The 17,075-nt window shown below is 34.9% G+C and overlaps 1 protein-coding gene, 2 long non-coding RNA genes and 2 pseudogenes across 4 annotated transcripts; 2 read left to right on the top strand and 3 right to left on the bottom strand.

The window, feature by feature from the left end:
• Positions 1-2,111: 2,111 nt before the first annotated feature.
• LOC120274743 lies at positions 2,112-2,507 on the top strand. Its single transcript, XR_005540976.1, has 3 exons — positions 2,112-2,171; positions 2,249-2,325; positions 2,404-2,507. It is a non-coding gene; the product is annotated as an uncharacterized LOC120274743 (long non-coding RNA).
• Positions 2,508-2,613: 106 nt separating this feature from the next.
• Positions 2,614-3,524, top strand: LOC120274741 (remorin 1.4). The gene is made up of 4 exons (XM_039281274.1): positions 2,614-2,679; positions 2,769-3,000; positions 3,072-3,153; positions 3,247-3,524. The coding sequence occupies exons 2-4, from the start codon at positions 2,780-2,782 to the stop codon at positions 3,436-3,438; spliced, it is 495 nt and encodes a 164-aa protein (XP_039137208.1). The 5' UTR covers positions 2,614-2,679; positions 2,769-2,779; the 3' UTR covers positions 3,439-3,524.
• Positions 3,525-7,796: 4,272 nt separating this feature from the next.
• LOC120274739 lies at positions 7,797-9,279 on the bottom strand (annotated as a pseudogene).
• A 491-nt stretch (positions 9,280-9,770) lies between these two features.
• LOC120274732 lies at positions 9,771-13,814 on the bottom strand (annotated as a pseudogene).
• Positions 13,815-15,777: 1,963 nt separating this feature from the next.
• Positions 15,778-17,063, bottom strand: LOC120274744. 2 transcript variants are annotated; one of them, XR_005540978.1, is made up of 3 exons: positions 16,793-17,063; positions 16,345-16,633; positions 15,778-15,939 (listed from the first exon to the last, which is right to left on the bottom strand). It is a non-coding gene; the product is annotated as an uncharacterized LOC120274744 (long non-coding RNA). The 2 variants fall into 2 exon arrangements; XR_005540977.1 differs by having other exon boundaries at positions 16,345-17,063.
• Positions 17,064-17,075: the final 12 nt, after the last annotated feature.

Below are 17,075 nucleotides of genomic sequence, written 5' to 3'. Positions count from 1 at the left end.
TTAAAGTTGAGTGTCTGAGTGTTTGTTCTTTGAATTACAAGTCTTGTTCTTGATCCTATCAAATATAAACTTATATATATTATTAACAGCTAATTATTTAGTGAGATAATTAAATCACTTGCATCCATAAAAATATTTAAAAGCAAAGAACTATACATACACACACATCAAAACTCTATAACATGGAAAGATAAAAGTGATGAACTATATCTACACACACACACACACACACACACACACACAAACAACACCCTTCAGTAGTTGCATGCATGCATGATAAAAGTTCAAGAGCTTTATAACATGAAAAGATATATAAAGGTAATACTATATATATATATATATATATATATATATATATATACATACAGATACTCATCAATCAATCTTGAGAAGTTGTATGATATAATAAGTTCAAGAACTTTGTTCCATGAAAAGATAAAAGTGATGAACATATGTATATATATACCTTGAAGTGCTTTGTTGAGTATGGTATTATTTAAGTCCTACAAGAGAGAAAAAAAATGCAAAACATGAAATAATAAGATATATATATATATATATATATATATAGAGAGAGAGAGAGAGAGAGAGAGAGAGAGAGATGGATAGAGAATTTCATGCATGCATGCATGCATGCATGTATGAATTAATTAAGAAGTCTAACCAGGTTGATAATTGAAGCTTGTCCCCAAGGACACATGCCATAATCACACTTGTCCTTTGGCCACCAATCAAGAGTAAAACAAACAAAGTTTTCATCAGTCTTAGCAATGGTTGTAAGTCCTTTGATCTTAACTGTGACATCCTCTTGCACTGATGGAGCTACAAAGCTTGAGAAAATTATTAGAAGAAGAGAAGCCAAAGACCAAAGCTTAGAAACCATTTTCTTGATTTCTAGAGAAATTAACAGAGAAAGAGAGAGATTCAAAGTTTGTTTGGATTTTATGATTTTATGGGTCTATATATTGAAAATGACTTGAGTTTAAAACTTCAAAAGTGATGTTTATCCAGTAATAAAATCTAAACTTATTTATTTCTAGTTTGGATTTGGTTGGAAGATAAGTCTATATTATCTAGTTTTTATGGTAATTAATTTTGAAAATTATAAGAAATTGATGAAGCGTGGGAGAAGCACATCAAGCATGTGCTTGCGCCTACTTTAATTTGTTAAACAAAAGAACATTAGAAAACAAATATATCAACAATATTTCAAGTTAATTAATAAGATTAATGTGTGCGTATATACATATATGTTTGAAATTAGATAAATTAATGAAGTTCATGTATTGATTAACTGAACACAATATAATAAATGAAGAAAAATTGCATACCATCATCCCTATAAAAATAAAATCATATTTGCATATATACTCAATAAATTTTTTTAATGAATTATTAATAGATATAATTGTTAAGAGCCAGTTTTTGAAAAAAATATCACAAAAGTGTAAAACTATCTTCCAGAAAAAGATCTTTTTGAGCACAAAAATATATAATCTTTTTATATAGCACTTTTTTCAAAGAAAGTATAAATTTATAAAATTTTATTATTTTTATTTAAGTCAAAAGAACTTGTTTTATTCCTTTAAGAAAAAGATTAAAAAGGAGAAATTTTTTTCCTTTCATTTAATATATTCATTCTTTCGACAACCAAACATAAGATATTCTTTGGACAACCAAACATAAAATACATGAAAAGAAAAAAAAGTGTGAAAAGAACAAGAATAAAAACCCATAAAAGGGAAATTTTTTATGTTGGACAATCAATAATTTGGTCGGTTCAGGTCGATTCGGGTCGGATCAAGTTCCGGCTCAACCCGACTTCAAGTCGAGCTTGAAAACTCGAGTCTATATTTTCTCAGTTCGGGTTTTGGGCTTGAATTTGAGCATCAAAGTCATGTAAATAAAGAAGAGAATAAAATCTAATGAAAGAAACCAAGAACCTTAGCACTAAAGAAAAGTTAGAATCCATTAACTTCATGCACCATCCTTTATAGATGCAAACTTAGCATTGCAATGCAAAGCATAACTCACTTTTGCAACAATGTGTTCAAATAATAATAAATTAATTATTATGACAAACTTGTCTACAAATAAAGCTAGCCATGCATCTTTCCCTCTTGCACAATCAACAATTTCATCAGAATGGATTCTTTTCTCAAACAAATGAAGTACTATTATTCCTTTGTCTCTCTGTTTTTTATTTCTTCAATTTTTCATTTGAGTTTGATATAATTCAATGTTGCAGAACAAGGATTTCCGGTGGAGAAGATAATTATAATTATAAAAGAGAAGGAAAAAAGAAAGCAGTGTCATTCAAAGAAGGTGGTAATTTGTTTCTAAGATTTTAAGTTTTTGGTAAATGTTAAGGTAGTTACTGCAGTTTATTGATTGTTTATGCAGATAAAAAGAAGTCACCAAATTGGTTCAAGATGAATGCCGGAGATGCTAGTGATAGTGAGTTTTGCGACTGACAGTTGCAGCGGCGGCTTATGCAATTACAACTCGAAGAAGAACGGTCGATGGACCCGACAGAATTCGATTGAAGGATTGCAGGAACCATCTTTGAGTAAAATGAAGAGTAAAAAGGAAGAGACAGTGATTAGTCGACAAATGAGCTGAGTTTGTTAGCCAGATGGCTGAGTGGAAAGGATATAAAAGATGGTTCTAAACCAGTTGGTATGTTGTTGATTTTTTTTTTTTGTTTTTCTGAGGCAATTTGTAGAACATTACTGTGAAATGTGAAGAATTTTAACTTTTAACTGCAGGTGAAAGTTCTATGAAGGTTTCTGAAACCAAGCTTCCTTCAATGAAGAAGACTCCGACGTTTTCTGATAATTATCTGAATGAACCGGGACCGAATGTAGATGATAGTGGCAGAAATAAGAAGCCTGGGACTAGTGCTTCGATGAATGTGAAACCAGTGAGTAAGGTCTCTAGTAAACTTGGAACAAAAGCAAGTGAATGGCAGAAAGCAGAGCTGGATAAAATTCAGAAAAGGTAAACAGAGTATTTCTGCAGAAATATACTTGTTCATGATCAGCTGATGAAATGTTTTCGATGAAAAACAGGTATGAGAAGATGACTGCAACAATCTTGGAATGGGAGAATGAAAAGAAGATTAAAGCAAAGCGGAAATTGGACCAAAAAGAGGTTGCTGAATAATTTTTTTTTATTCTTCTAACTTGTCATAAAATCCATGCAAAAGAAACACTAATACGGCAAGATTGTTTTTTGGAGTTGCAGAGCACGTTGGAAGCGAGAAGAGCGAGAGCATTACAAGAGTATCGGAATGAGATGTCAAGAATTGATCAAATTGCCGGAGGAGCAAGAGGAGTTGCAGAAGAGAAGAGAAGGAATGAGGAATTGAAAACAATTGAGAAGGCGAAGTCAATACAAACAACAGGAAGAACTCCACATTCATTTTTATGTTTCTGAACAATATAATTTTCTATCAATCACAACCATTAAAACTTAGCACAATAAGAATGGCGGAATGCATGAATTCTGCATTTTAAAATCCATAACATGAGCTTGTAACTGATGATTGTTGCATGATGTATCATTTTAATACTCAATTTATAATACATACACATTACATTGAAAAGAATTTTCCAAATCTATCATCACATTGTGTGCATAATTAAGAGAACAGTAAAAACTTATTACCGATCGATTCTTGACATGAATTGAGTAATCAATTTGCATTACCTTCAGCTGGTAAAATAAAAGATATCACCAACACAAGATTTTCTTTTTATTGACAAATTAAGTTCACATACAAAGGCGAAATCTTCAAAGCTAAGTTTTCAAGCTTACTGAAATTTCATACCAAAGATATGCACAAGAGTAACCTTCACACAAAAACACATGTAAATGGGCATTACTATTTAGGTCCTCTGATCGAAGAGATGACAGTCTCGAAAAGCACCTACTAATGCCTTCACCTTGCTCTTTCTTGACTTTACAAGCTTTAGTAGCAGTTTCTTCAATCACATTGTTGAACAGGCCTTGATCATCTTTCTGCTGAACATCTTGGTGTCTTAAAACAACAACTTGAGCTCCAGTATTGGGATCAGTATATACTACTCCGCCAATCCTCTTCTCCTGCTACTCTTCCGACTAAAGCTTCTTCTCCACATCGCCTAACACTGTTGTTTGAGTTCTCGACAACTCTTCCTCTGCTAAACCTGAGCTTTACCGGTGCACTACTCTCTGGTGGAAGGTCGATCACCTTTCCGCCTTTGAACTTCAATTTGTAAGATGAAGCAGAATCATCTTCTAGGTGTACTGTTTTAGTTCTTCTCAGCTTGGCCTTATCTTCTACATCTTGAGAAGTTGACTCTAGAATAGGTGCTGAAGGTTTTTTTCCTTGATTTTTTTGGTATCAATGGTAGCTTTTTCCAACACCTCGCTTCTTCACTGAAGCAATACGCTTGATATATTGCCTTGGCTTTTGAAACTGAAGCTGTCAATGGCTTCAATTCTTTTCACTTGAATCATCTTCGGCTTCTCTACACTCTTCTGATAAGTAACCTCCTCAGAAGAATTTCCAGGAGATGCAGACTTAACTGATGAAGTCTTCGACTCGAAGAGATTTCAGCTTCAGAAGACTCATCAATATCGTCAGAAGACAGAGGAGCTTTAGGCCTGAAACTTCGAGTTCGAGAAGATAAAGAAGGTATCCTCACAAACGATCGGGACTTTTGCTTCACCAAAACAGGCCTAGTAGTTGCATTAAGTTTCTTGACAGGAGTCATCTTCTTCTTGATAACATTGATCTCGCGACTCTCCTCAGAATCATAGTTAGCATTGCCAGCTGTTACATCCTTCTGCTCAACAACTTTGGATTTCACATAAGTTCTTCGATAAATACTCGGCAAACCAATCGCTTGTGTGTCCTTAAGGCTTTTCCTGTTCACTAGCCTCTTCAGAAGATCCAATGTCCCATGTAGGCGACATAGCAAGCTTTTTCTCCCGACTTTTCGGGTTTGTCAGGAAACTTAGAATTCAACTTAGATTGTGCCTTCAACTTATTTCCTCTTTCCTTGATTCTCTCTCGAACAGTCGGAATTTTCATTGGATTTTGATCATGTATTGGACTTCTATTATGTCCCAAAACATTGGACCGAATGGGATGCTTCTCATCACCTTCAAATGCATGTTTATGTCCATACTTGCAAAAATCATGACATGAATTAGTAGATGGCATAAGGTAGTGAGGTATCGGCTTTTCATCACTTCTTGCCGGCGAGGCTGAACCTCTTGGAATTGCTTTTCCAGTTGAGCTTCTCCTTGACCCATCTTTATGCTCCTTGTCAGCTACCACTTCACCCATTGAATCCAAATACGATAAATTTTTCTATTTAAAAGCCTGCAATGCCACCAAATTGAATATTATTTCATGAACTCACATGCAAAGTAAAATCAATGTGACAGTGCATAAGAAGAAAGAACTACAAGACCATACAGCACTTGATAAATAACACATGATGATCAACAAGTTCATCTATATCACTTTACAAGAACCTCGGTCTCGATATTTCAATAAAATCAGTAAAACATAAAACGTTTACGCAAGGCCATCTTTTGCTGAACATTCACACAATACAAGAGGAAAACAGATTGGGGTTGATCTAATGAAAATTCTAAATTCTCTTCAGTGATTGCAAACAAATGAAACACTCTAGAAAATCAGGAAGAAAAATGAGGAAATAGATCAGAAAAACATAGTAAACTTTGATCATCAAATGTTGTTATCATCATCAAATCAGCATCATAAGCTGAATGGAAAGGGGAAAATTTCTACCAAAAACTAAAAATTTAAAAAGGGAGCAAGATTCAAATCAAAACAAACAGAAAAAAGAAAAAAGAAAAAAAAAAAAGTGAATCCGATTATGCTCAATAGAACAAATAACAATACAGTAGTATTATACTTTCATGTATTCAATACCAACAATAAACTTCAAGATCCAAGCAAAGGAACAACCTTTCTTCTCAAACACCAAAAACAATCTCAAAAACAACTAGAAATACCTATCAATCTTGCTCCTTTGTTCTGAAATGACAACACTAGTGAATGAAAATTGAAAAACAAGAACAAACTCAATAATAAAGAGATACCAAAACCGAATCACTTCATCAACGACATAAAAGCAAAAGGAAAAGAGTAAGAAATAGACATAAAGGTCTCACCTTTTTGACAAATCCCTTCACAAAAAGATTGGAAAACAGAATCAAATCAAGGGTTTGGGTACCCAGAGAGAGTTCTCACTTCTCACCGAACAGGTCGTGGCGGCAATCAAGGAAATATATGAGTGCGAGTTGAGGGCAGGTGGGCGATATTAAATGAAAACAAAGAGCAAGCAAGCAAACGAAGACTTTGAAGAGGTCCAGAATGGCCATTGATGACTTTGAAGATCTTCAAAGTTTGAATCTTTGAACGCTTTGCTCTTCCACTCTGTCCTTCACTTCATTTTTTTTTTTTTAAAAGTATCAAAATAGCCTTTATTTTGTATTTTTCGGCCTTTTATCCCTTTTTAATATAAAATCCGTGTTTTTTTGTATTTGCACATTTTTGTTTTTTAACTGATAGATCCGTCTTTTTAGTTTTTTATTTGCACATTTTTATTTTTTTTTATCCCTCCAATTCATCAGTTAGAGAGATTAAAATGACAGATCTGTCAATTAAAGAGACTAATAAAAAATAAAATGTGCATATACAAGATTGAAAGGGCGGATCTGTCAAAAAATGAAAATATATAAATATGATGATTAAAATAGTGAATTTTATATTAGAAAAACTAAAAAAGTGAAAAAACGAGGGACCATTTTTTGATTTTTTCTTATTTTTCTCATATATTTTGAGGGGGAAAAACAGAGTGATTACAAAGAGACAAGAAAGTGAGAATCCAAGAAGAAACGCGTGGGTCCCACTTCAGGGATTTATTGAAAGAACACGATGCCAGGTTGGATGGGTACCATTTTTGAGTCTGTTTTTAAGGGTTTTTTTTAATTAATTGTAACAAAGTTAGTGATTTAATGATTTTTAAATTAATCAAAAAATTTTAATTTAATATGTATTTATACCTTGAAAAGCTTGTGAGTATAAAAATTATTATTGTCTTTAAATTTCTTAATTTTTTTTTTTACTTTATAAACAATATAACTTTATTTAATTCTACCTTATAAATAGTAAAAAAAAATAAATTATAAATATATTAAAAAGAGAAATAAATTATTGTGATCTATCGTACATATGTACTCTATTACGTTTTAATAATATATAATAGTCAAATATCTTAATTGCTCGGTTCATCCAATAGAGATCACTAACAAAAGTCAAACTAAAAAAATACACATATTTTTAAAGATTTATGTGTAATTTTAAGTTGTTGCAAGAGTATATAGGTAAAAAGATGACAAAGAGAATGCACCGATGAAACTTGAAAGTAACCGGTATTTTTTTAAAAAACAAAAAATAATCTCCATAAATTTTTTTTTTTTTTCTGCAATCTTTATTTGACTCTGCTGATCTGTAAGAACAGAGGAATCATTCTTCACGGAATGGAATTATTAATTTATCAACTAAAATTATTTTATGATCAATATAGCTCAACAGACAGAGATATCTTCATATATATTTGAACAATTTTCACAAGTTCTACTTTTTAATTCAAACAGTATCAGTATCAATCTCTGATCACAATAAATTATAGAGAAATACTCTTGCACAAGACCTGAATTCAATTCAGAATTCAGGACACTGAAGAAATTTTTCAAATGTTGTACTGCAATTGTGTGTTTCACATTCAAAGCAATTCATGCAGAAAAACAACATTTTGTCTGCAATGTAGTTGCAGAAATTCTACAAATTCTCAAATCCAAGACTTCAACTCAAACAAACTACAGATACAATAAATTCCATAGACATCAATCATTTTTCATTGAACATTTTAATAGTCATATGAAGAAGTTGTGGACAGAACTCATGTGTTGATTTCTCTGATGAGCCAATCCAAACTTCGGTACGAAAAGTATAATATCAAGAACCAAGGCAAGCTGAAAAGTACAGTTATAAGAATGTAAAGAGCTAAAATGGCAGCACTGGCCGGAATTGTGCATAATATGATGAGGAGAAAGATGATGCCGAGCGGGAACTTCACAATTAAGTTCACAAAGAAAAGCCAAGAATTTACATATCGAAAGTGGAATTCTCTCTGCATTCACGTAATTTGGCATGGTGCTTGCAGGTTGATGTTCTTGATGAATGTATGAGCCCATTTTGAAGCTATGATTTTCGATAATCCAAAGAAGGAAGAAGTTCTTGTGAGGAAACTTGATGTTACCCTTGTAGACTAATCTGATTGATAAAAATTGACACCATGGACAGGAGATGAAGAGTGGAAGCTGTACTGGGTGTGTCGGGAAGTTCACGAAAGCCCATGGGAGTGCAATGACACAGTTTCTGCAGAGAGTGTGGCCACACCATAAAACATAAGGTGCGTTTTTGACAATATTGAATAATTCACAGCATATTGGGCACTCCAATACTTCTCGCCCACTTCGGCACAAAGATCGATCGTCATTGGAGCAATTTGAATAAGATGAACTTGGTTTGGTCATGGCATTTGCTGCAACCTTCCACATCATCATTCAATCTACAGAGAACTAAGAAATTTAGATTAATGTTTTCAGTGTTTGCATAAAGAGTGAAGCTTGCAAGATGCCACTAGTTATCGATCTCCTTGTAAGAAATCCAAGCCTCAAATTTATTTGTTTTACAATCTGATGTTGTTTGCAAGCTTTTTCAGTTGGTTTGCCATCTAATTTTGCTCATTCGACCAACCGCATCAGAAAAAGAATTTTAATCTTGTTTTCCTTTCTTTGTTCTAATGGTATCAAATACAAGATGGTGGATTAAATTAATGATAGCAAATATATCAGTATGATCAGAAGTTTTAGTCCCAAAAAAAAAATATTAGTTATGAGAAATTCTCAAACACAATCCAAACATCTGCTTCTTAATTCAATAAATTCATCCACAATTTGCATAAAAAAACTCTCTTTCCTGATTCTTATAATTCCAAAAACCTATGCAAATAAAAAAAGCACAAGTCTAGCAAACATAAATATATAAAATAAAAATCAACATTTGATTTAAATACTTTGATCAAAAGTCAGACAAGAGTGTGGAAGTCTTACCAGGCAGTAGAAGGGAAAGCAGCAGCAGCAGCAGCAGCAGCACAGAGAAGAAAGAGACTCTACAATGTCTACATACATGCCTGAACATTAATAGAGATATTTATAAGACTCGCAGAAAGAAGTTGACAAATCAGAGTAACCAAAGCCATTGTGTTTGCCACCATGTATATGATCTGATCCGAATTCCCTATCACGACAGTAAACATTAAACAACATGAATACAGAAAAAGATGGCATGAAAGATTGATCCCTTCACAGAGTGCATGCTTGGTTTCAGTAAACATCATGGTGGTTAACAGATGATTAATGGCATTGAAGATAACCAAAACTGGTATTTGAAATCTAGTAAACATGAACATCATGATAAAGATTAAAGAGTCGGTGGTGATAAAGGTAGTTGAGGCTACTCTTCTAGAAACCAACTCAATACTCAATAGTATAAGTGAAATTGTAAATAAGAATGGCAATCATCTTTCATTTGAATCATATATAATTTCAAAGGGCTCAGAACTATAACACATTTCTTTAAAGAAAAAAACAAAAACTTCACTGGCCACCCAAAACTTTCTTCGCCAAAAAGCGAAACGGTCTATTCAAGGTGATCATGAGGCCTGAGAGACATGAACATCGCAGCATACAACCGAAGACGTCGTTCACTGTCAATAATTTCTGATGGTTGTATCACGATTCCTCTTGTTCGAGTCTTGTACCGCCTCCAAGCAAGCTGTATGTTAACTGCTGCCCATGTTCGCCAATTAGAAGAATAGTACCTTGCGGTTCTCTTGAGCCTCTCGTTCGCAAATTTGTACCTAAAGTGCTGTGTTATGTATCTGAGATGTTCTGCATCCAAACCAAAGGCCTCTGTTGGCTCAGCACACTCAAAGGTTGCTGAAGAAGCGGGCAACCGATCGATGAATGGTCTGCGGAGGCACCATGAAAGGAGTTCATCCCCGAGAAAATTCCCGGGGCCTAGCATGCATGTTGCTATCATTCCTTTGCTGAGGCATTGGCTGCTCAGTATGTGCCCCTTAACAATGAACACCATGCGCTGCACAGGGTCTCCTTCTCTAATAATCTGACCAAAAACTAAAACATTATCAATTATCATGACGACGAAAAAACACCGATCACCGACAAGCACATACCTTTTCATCCTTAGAGAAGACAATGGGTCTAACTCGGTCGCATAGGTTATCGAGGATAATGTCATCTAAATTGTGGAACCAAGGCACCTTGATCAACAATATATGAAAACAAACAGCATTCAATCGGAGTTCCGAAAAACAAAAATTACACTTTTATAGACATACAGACACATCTCTCACTCTATGTATATATACCCGTTTAATGAGATCAAGGCAGAGATTCCGCTTGATATCTTGCCTAAGACCTTGTGGCAACTCCTTGATGAGCTCCATCTCATCCTCTCCTCTCATTGCAAGCCATCTTTGCCGCTCATACTGTCGAACTCTTTGTCTCAATCGTGACGGCAACTGTCTTCTCCTCATCCACCATTCAACGTCTCGACACCGCAGTTGCATCTTTCTCTTCCTCGCCATCACCGCATGCAGGAAGACCTAAGCATTTCATCAAACAGTTAATCTACATGCAAAAGTGAACCATCACTGACAACACCACAAACAACCTTTGCTTACCTGAATGTTACCAATCAATAATGTGAAGAGCATTAGCCCACTTAACACAGTGATAATACTGAAAATCACCTCTAGCCAATGACTCGTCGGCTCGAGAATATTACCGAAAGTGCTAAACAACATACAAACAATAACAAGCTTAAAACCAATGAAATGGCTGACTACAATGAATTCAAAAATCTCTGAAAAACTCATACCTGAGAGTCATAAGACCCCAAAACAAAGAATAAAGGATTTTAACAGCCAGTGAACTGCTAGAAACTACAGGGACAGCCCAATCATATATACCATACTGAAATGATCCATCACCATTGAAACACACAGCAATGCTTGAACAAATAAGTTCATTTGTTTTGCAGAAACCATCAGAACATGCATGAGATAAAAGATGACAAGTATCATTCTTTTGGCATTGAAATTGGAAGCATGAAGCTACTCTTTGGATTGCAAGAACATACCAGCAACCTCCTGCTACCTGAAAAAGCACATTTTTTTTGGATTCATTGCATGAAACACAACAAAGATTAGGACAATGTAATTGCTTACATGGGAGGCAATGAAGTATGCAATGAGATTGAGGCCAAAGCCCCACCAAATTGTTCCAAAGATGTAACCAGTGACCTTCTGAATCCTCCTCATCATGCATAGACTGTGATACACTTTTGGAATGAACTGAAACAGGAATGCCAGCAACAACACTGACATTACCAGCTTGATTTCTCTGTCTCTGATCAGTCCAGGCAATACCAACCAGAATACAATCTAACAAGTAACAACACATTGCATTACCCAAAATTAAAAACAAATAAAAAAATAAAAAAATAAATTATTCATAAATTGAATTCAACATTTTGAGAAAAATTATAACATTGACGGCTACCACTACATATGAACTGAACTAATGCGGTCGTTAAAAGCTTAGAGAGCAGATGTGTCAAGGGCTCGAGTCAATTTGTTTATTAAATTAAACGATTAATTTCTGAAGTTAATTTTTTGAGTTGAGACGAGCTAAATTTGAACTACTCAAGCTTGCCGATGACTTATTTACTGTAACATATACTGTGATAATTTATATATTCCACAGTTAAATTATTGTAGCTTGACAAATGTAACTCGAAGTAAATTCGATTCAGGCTTAATTAAAAATTTAAGAGTGCATGTGTGTTAAGGGCTCGAGTCAGTTTATTTATTAAACTAAATGAATGATTTCTAAACTTAATTTTTGAGCTTTTAAAATAATTGAGTTGAGCCAAGCTTGAACAACTCAAGCTTGCCGATAGCTTATTTGCTATAACATATACTGTGATAATTTATACATTCCACAGTTAAATTATTGTAGCTTGACAAATGAAACTCAAAGTAAATTCGATTTAGATCCGGGCTTAGTTAAAAGCTTAGAGAGTAATTGTGTTAAGGGCTCGAGTCAATTTATTTATTAAACTAAATAATTGAATTTTTGAGCTCATAAAATAATTGAATTTTTGAGCTCATAAAATAATTGAGCCGAGCTAAATTTGAACAACTCAAGCTTACTAATAGCTTATTTACTATAACATATACTGTGATAATTTATACATTGTACAGTTAAATTATTGTAGCTTGACAAATAAAATTTAAAGTAGATTCGATTTAAATCGAGGCTCAGTTAAAATACTGCCAAACCGATCTTGAACATGTTGAAACTCAGCTTTGGCCGACACAATTACAGTGGTACAAACAGCATGGTTTTTTTTGGTGATTAGTGTTTTACATGCATCTTGTACTCCTTCTATCTTGGGACTAGCAAGAAATTTATAAATCAAAACTTCATCAGAACTGTCAGACTGTTTACTAATTAGTTTGTCAGTACTCAGGAGTACCACTAAACTTCCACTAAACTTCATCTTTGGATTCCCAACTTGTCCCCTAATAAATAAAGTTCTTATAACTTTCTTAACACAAATAGCTACGGCCTACTAAACTTTATTTAGAATGAGAATCAGGGAGTTTTTTATAAAAAATAAAAAATAAAAAAATTGTCAAAGAACAGATGCAAAGGCGAAGTACTGTCTTTTGCCTTCATAAACAGTATTAATAAACAGTACTATAGTTAAATATACAGTATCAAAACAGTGTTATCCATAGAAGAATTTAAATAATTATTTTTTATTTTTATTTTTTATTATCATATTATTGGGCAATTCGATGGTTGATACTTTAAATAATGAGCTTTTAATAATACAAAAATTATATGTGGAAATAATTCCAATAAATAATAAATAATAAAATTGAGGATCACCTGTGGGATGGGTAGGATGACGAAGACGTCCAACCAAAAGCCCGTGGCTGACCTGGCATAGTGCTGGGCAATCAAACGTGGGTCCCACACCAGCTTACCACAACCAATGACCAGAGACTCTCGTGACACGTAGGCCATCTTCAACTGGAACCACACGTGCCACAAATGCACCACGTCGACGCACGTGCGCACGGCTATGAGCGCGACGGCGAGCTCGGCGTCCAAGCTCACGCACGGCTCGGCGGAGGCCGACGGAGACGGTGTAGAAGAAGAGCGGGTCGACGGCGAGAGCCACGGCTCGGGCCAGAAGAAAAACCCGGTTCAGGCGATGAACGTGGGGTTCGCGAGGATCGAGAACCGGGCCGAAGAGCCAGGCGAGTGGTTTGGTTGAACCGGGCGGGGTTGAACCGGGTTGGATGGGGATGAGGGAGGAGCCGGCGTTGGCGGCCCATTCCGGTGGGTTGGCGTGGTCGCAACTGGTGGAGTGGAAGACAGGGGCGCCTGCTTGGGTGCAAGCGTAACACTCGGTTGGAGCGCCGTGGTCGGGTTGGTCGGAACGCCGGGTTGAAGGCGGTGGAGTGTGGTGGCGGGTGAAGCTCGGAGTTGAGAGTTGGATATCTCCAAGAAGCGCCATGCCCGACGAGCTCATTGCTCTCTCTCTTTCTCTCTTTCTTTATATATATATCAGTGATAATGATAATGATCACTATAGGCTCTTTATATATATATATATATATATATATATATTTATATATAAGAGAAGCTCATTGTGCTCTGTTTTTCTCTGTTTCTAAGAGAAGAGCTATATATATATATATATATATATATATATTACATGAGCTCTTTCTCTTTTTTCTTTCTCTCTAGATATCACAGAGAAGCTCATTGGCTTCTATATATCTCTCTGAGGATCATAGGAACTGAATGGAGTCTCTCACTTACTCTCTCTTTCTATATATCAATAAGGTTCATTGTGTTATATATATATATATATATATATATAAAGAGGAGGAAGTAATGGAGGGTCTGTCTATAGAGAAAGAACAGAGGAGGTCATTGATTGAGGGCTCCTCTTTGGCTATGGATGAGACTTGAGAGAGAGAGAGGCTCAGAGAGCCCTGTTTCTCTTTCTCTGTATACATACATCATAGATAGATAGAGGAGGAGTGTTGTTAAAGCGGTGCCACGTCATGCACCCACGTGGTGCATGAGACTAGTGTTTATTTACAACCGTTCATATCATTTTGTGATCATCCTTGTGCTGTTTCCGAAGCAGAAGCATCTTCCTTTTTTTTTTATTTAAAAAAAAAAAATTATTGACAAATATTCTGTTTACTATGACATGTTACAAGGGGAGTTCATTTTGGGGGGAGTGAGTTGAAACCGGAGAAGGGAGGGAAGTGCCATTTTGCTGAAGTTGAGAGTAGTGATATCATTTCTAGTATTTTGGATGTTTATTTGTGATAATAGAATTGAAAAATTTAGATGTTAAGCGAATTTCTGTGAGTTTAAAAAAAAAAAATTTTTTGAACATGAAAAGAAATGATTACTTTCTTCTACTTTAGTGAAAAAGTGCTAAAATAAAAGAAGTGTCACTTTCTCCATTTAAAGATAAATGAACATAAAAAAATCAGAGATCATTTTCTCTCAAGAAATGAATACTCTCATAAGTTAAAAAAGTCAGATCATTTTTCCTCAAGAAATGAACACTCTCATAAGTCAAAAAACGTCAGATCATTTTCCCTCAAGAAAAAATGAACGCTCGCACGTGTTCAACGTGGATTCAGCACCAATAAAATTTTGAATTTTCTATAACTTTTCTTGAAGGTCATTTTAGAATCACATCTCTTTGTAAATTTTAATATAAATATCATAATTTTGAGATAAAGACTTGTTGCCAAACCTGTTTCTAATCAAAAATGACTCCTATTTATCCCAATTCTTAGAATCTTTGCAAATAATGCATATAAAAAACACTGTTGTCTGCCTTCAATCTTGAATCTCATCAAACTTTATTTAGACATTGACACCAACCACAGATTAGTGAATAAGAAGGGCACTCAAGTCAAAAGGGTACCTTGGAAGGACAGCAAGCACAGTCCTAATGACATTTTATCTCACAAAATATACATCATTAGTTTCTTCAAATTTATCTCTAAATCAATTGCAGTAAATTTCAATCAGTTCAAAAAGTTAGGCACATCACACATGTTTGTTGTTGTTATGATAAATACAAACGAGATCAATGTCTCAATGTCAGCAGAAAAAAAGTTTCAACAGGAACTGAATTCCTTGGATGCTTTTTTCCACAGTCATTTTACTGATCAATTATACTTAATTAGAAAAAAAAAAGGTAATGAGAACAATGAGCAAAGAATGAGAACATGTCTTATTTAAGTACATCACAATTAGTGTCCTTCTCCATGATGCAGAATTTGTACCCTTTCTTTTGCTGCAGAATTAACAAGTTTTTGTTCCTGTGAACTTAACTGACACATGCATTTCAAGAAATTTATTCAAATAATGTCTTTGCAAGGACCAGCAGAATAATATGCTTCTCAAACTCCGTATTTTCGTGTCAAGTTATGGGTTTTCGAGGTTGATCATATAAAGAATAGTATCGGTAATAAATGCAATATCTGACCAATAAAACAGTAGGGAGTTCATTGAGAATACTTGTCCTTGTCGGAGATTGAAAATATTAGTAAAAGACACAATGGCACAACCAAATAAGCTGCAAATTTCAACAGATCCTCAGTTTCTTTCGAAATTGCTCCTATCCGAGACCAATCTCCGCTGTACCTGAACAATTACAGAACCGTGTAACAGATAATATATTAGTGTGATGAAAAATGACTCAATACATATCTGTTATGCATTGATGAAAGGAATGGAGAAAACCACTTGAAAGTTATGTTTCACATTTTTGCAAAGGGATCAAATCAAAGATAACTGAAAAGAGACACTGTGGTCCCTCTATGTTCATACAATATCATAATTGCAGTGAATAAATTTATCACTCTGAACATAATAGCAGTTTCTGAACTATATGTATATGAAATTTATTTCTCAGGTTGTTGACCTTTGCTTGAAAGAAAGGCCAAGATGTTTAGACGACATAATTCAGACAATCAAAGGAAAACAAATCCGACAGCGTAATAAGTATAATAAAGAAAGAACAAAGGAGATAATGGTCTTAAGGCTTACCCTGCATCAAGAAATCCAAGGCTAAAAGACAGCAATAGCAGCTCTTGCAAGGAAGACATTTGGGACCCCAAGCCTAATGAAGGTGGGTTCTTCAGCATGAGAGCTGCTATTCAAGTCTGGCTTCTTTGCCCATAGAGCTCCACCGTGTTTGCCATTTCTCTTTGATTGAAGGTGGGGTTTGATCTTTGGATCAGGGATAATGATCATCCTTGATAATGTCAACATATTTTCCTAACCTTTCAATTGCTAGAGAGCCAGAAAAATTCTCTCTATTTCTTTCTCTCTGTCTCTGTACCTTATCTTGTTAGTTCTAATTTGAGCCACTAGTTTCCCACATATAACTAGATTTCAATTTTGAAGCAAAGCACAGTGAAGGAATTTATTTGACTAAAGAAAGAATATTCATAACAATAACATGCAAACATTGGAATTCAAGCGTAAACATCACCTGAATGTGGGGCACCGACAAAATCAGATAGTTCTCAATTTTATCCATGTGCTTTCCAAATCTGTCCTACTCGAACTTTCTATATATAACAAGAGGTGGAACCGAGAAGATTGGCTGTGGCATCAGCCATGTTGGCCGGTATTAACATTCCCAATCTCCTGGTGGGGTCGGCCATGGCAATCTCATCCACCAGGTTTACAATGGACAATAGCTGAGTCGGTGAATCCATGGCCAATGATCATCAATGAAGTTTTTCTGAATGCAAACTGAATGTCAGTGTCTC

The sequence above is a fragment of the Dioscorea cayenensis genome, chromosome 13, assembly GCF_009730915.1.
Source record: "Dioscorea cayenensis subsp. rotundata cultivar TDr96_F1 chromosome 13, TDr96_F1_v2_PseudoChromosome.rev07_lg8_w22 25.fasta, whole genome shotgun sequence".
NCBI classification, from domain to species: domain Eukaryota; kingdom Viridiplantae; phylum Streptophyta; class Magnoliopsida; order Dioscoreales; family Dioscoreaceae; genus Dioscorea; species Dioscorea cayenensis.
The sequence above is the reverse complement of the archived record's forward strand: the minus strand, read 5'-3'. Positions and strand labels throughout refer to the sequence as shown.

What these genes read in the sequence shown, in the direction of transcription:
- LOC120274741 (XM_039281274.1), top strand. Translation starts at nt 2,780, where the DNA reads ATGAAGGTTTCTGAAACCAAGCTTCCTTCAATGAAGAAGACTCCGACG. An exon ending in CTGGATAAAATTCAGAAAAG is followed by an intron (nt 3,001 to 3,071) that starts GTAAACAGAGTA and finishes GATGAAAAACAG; the next exon opens with GTATGAGAAGATGACTGCAA. An exon ending in GGAAATTGGACCAAAAAGAG is followed by an intron (nt 3,154 to 3,246) that starts GTTGCTGAATAA and finishes TTGGAGTTGCAG; the next exon opens with AGCACGTTGGAAGCGAGAAG.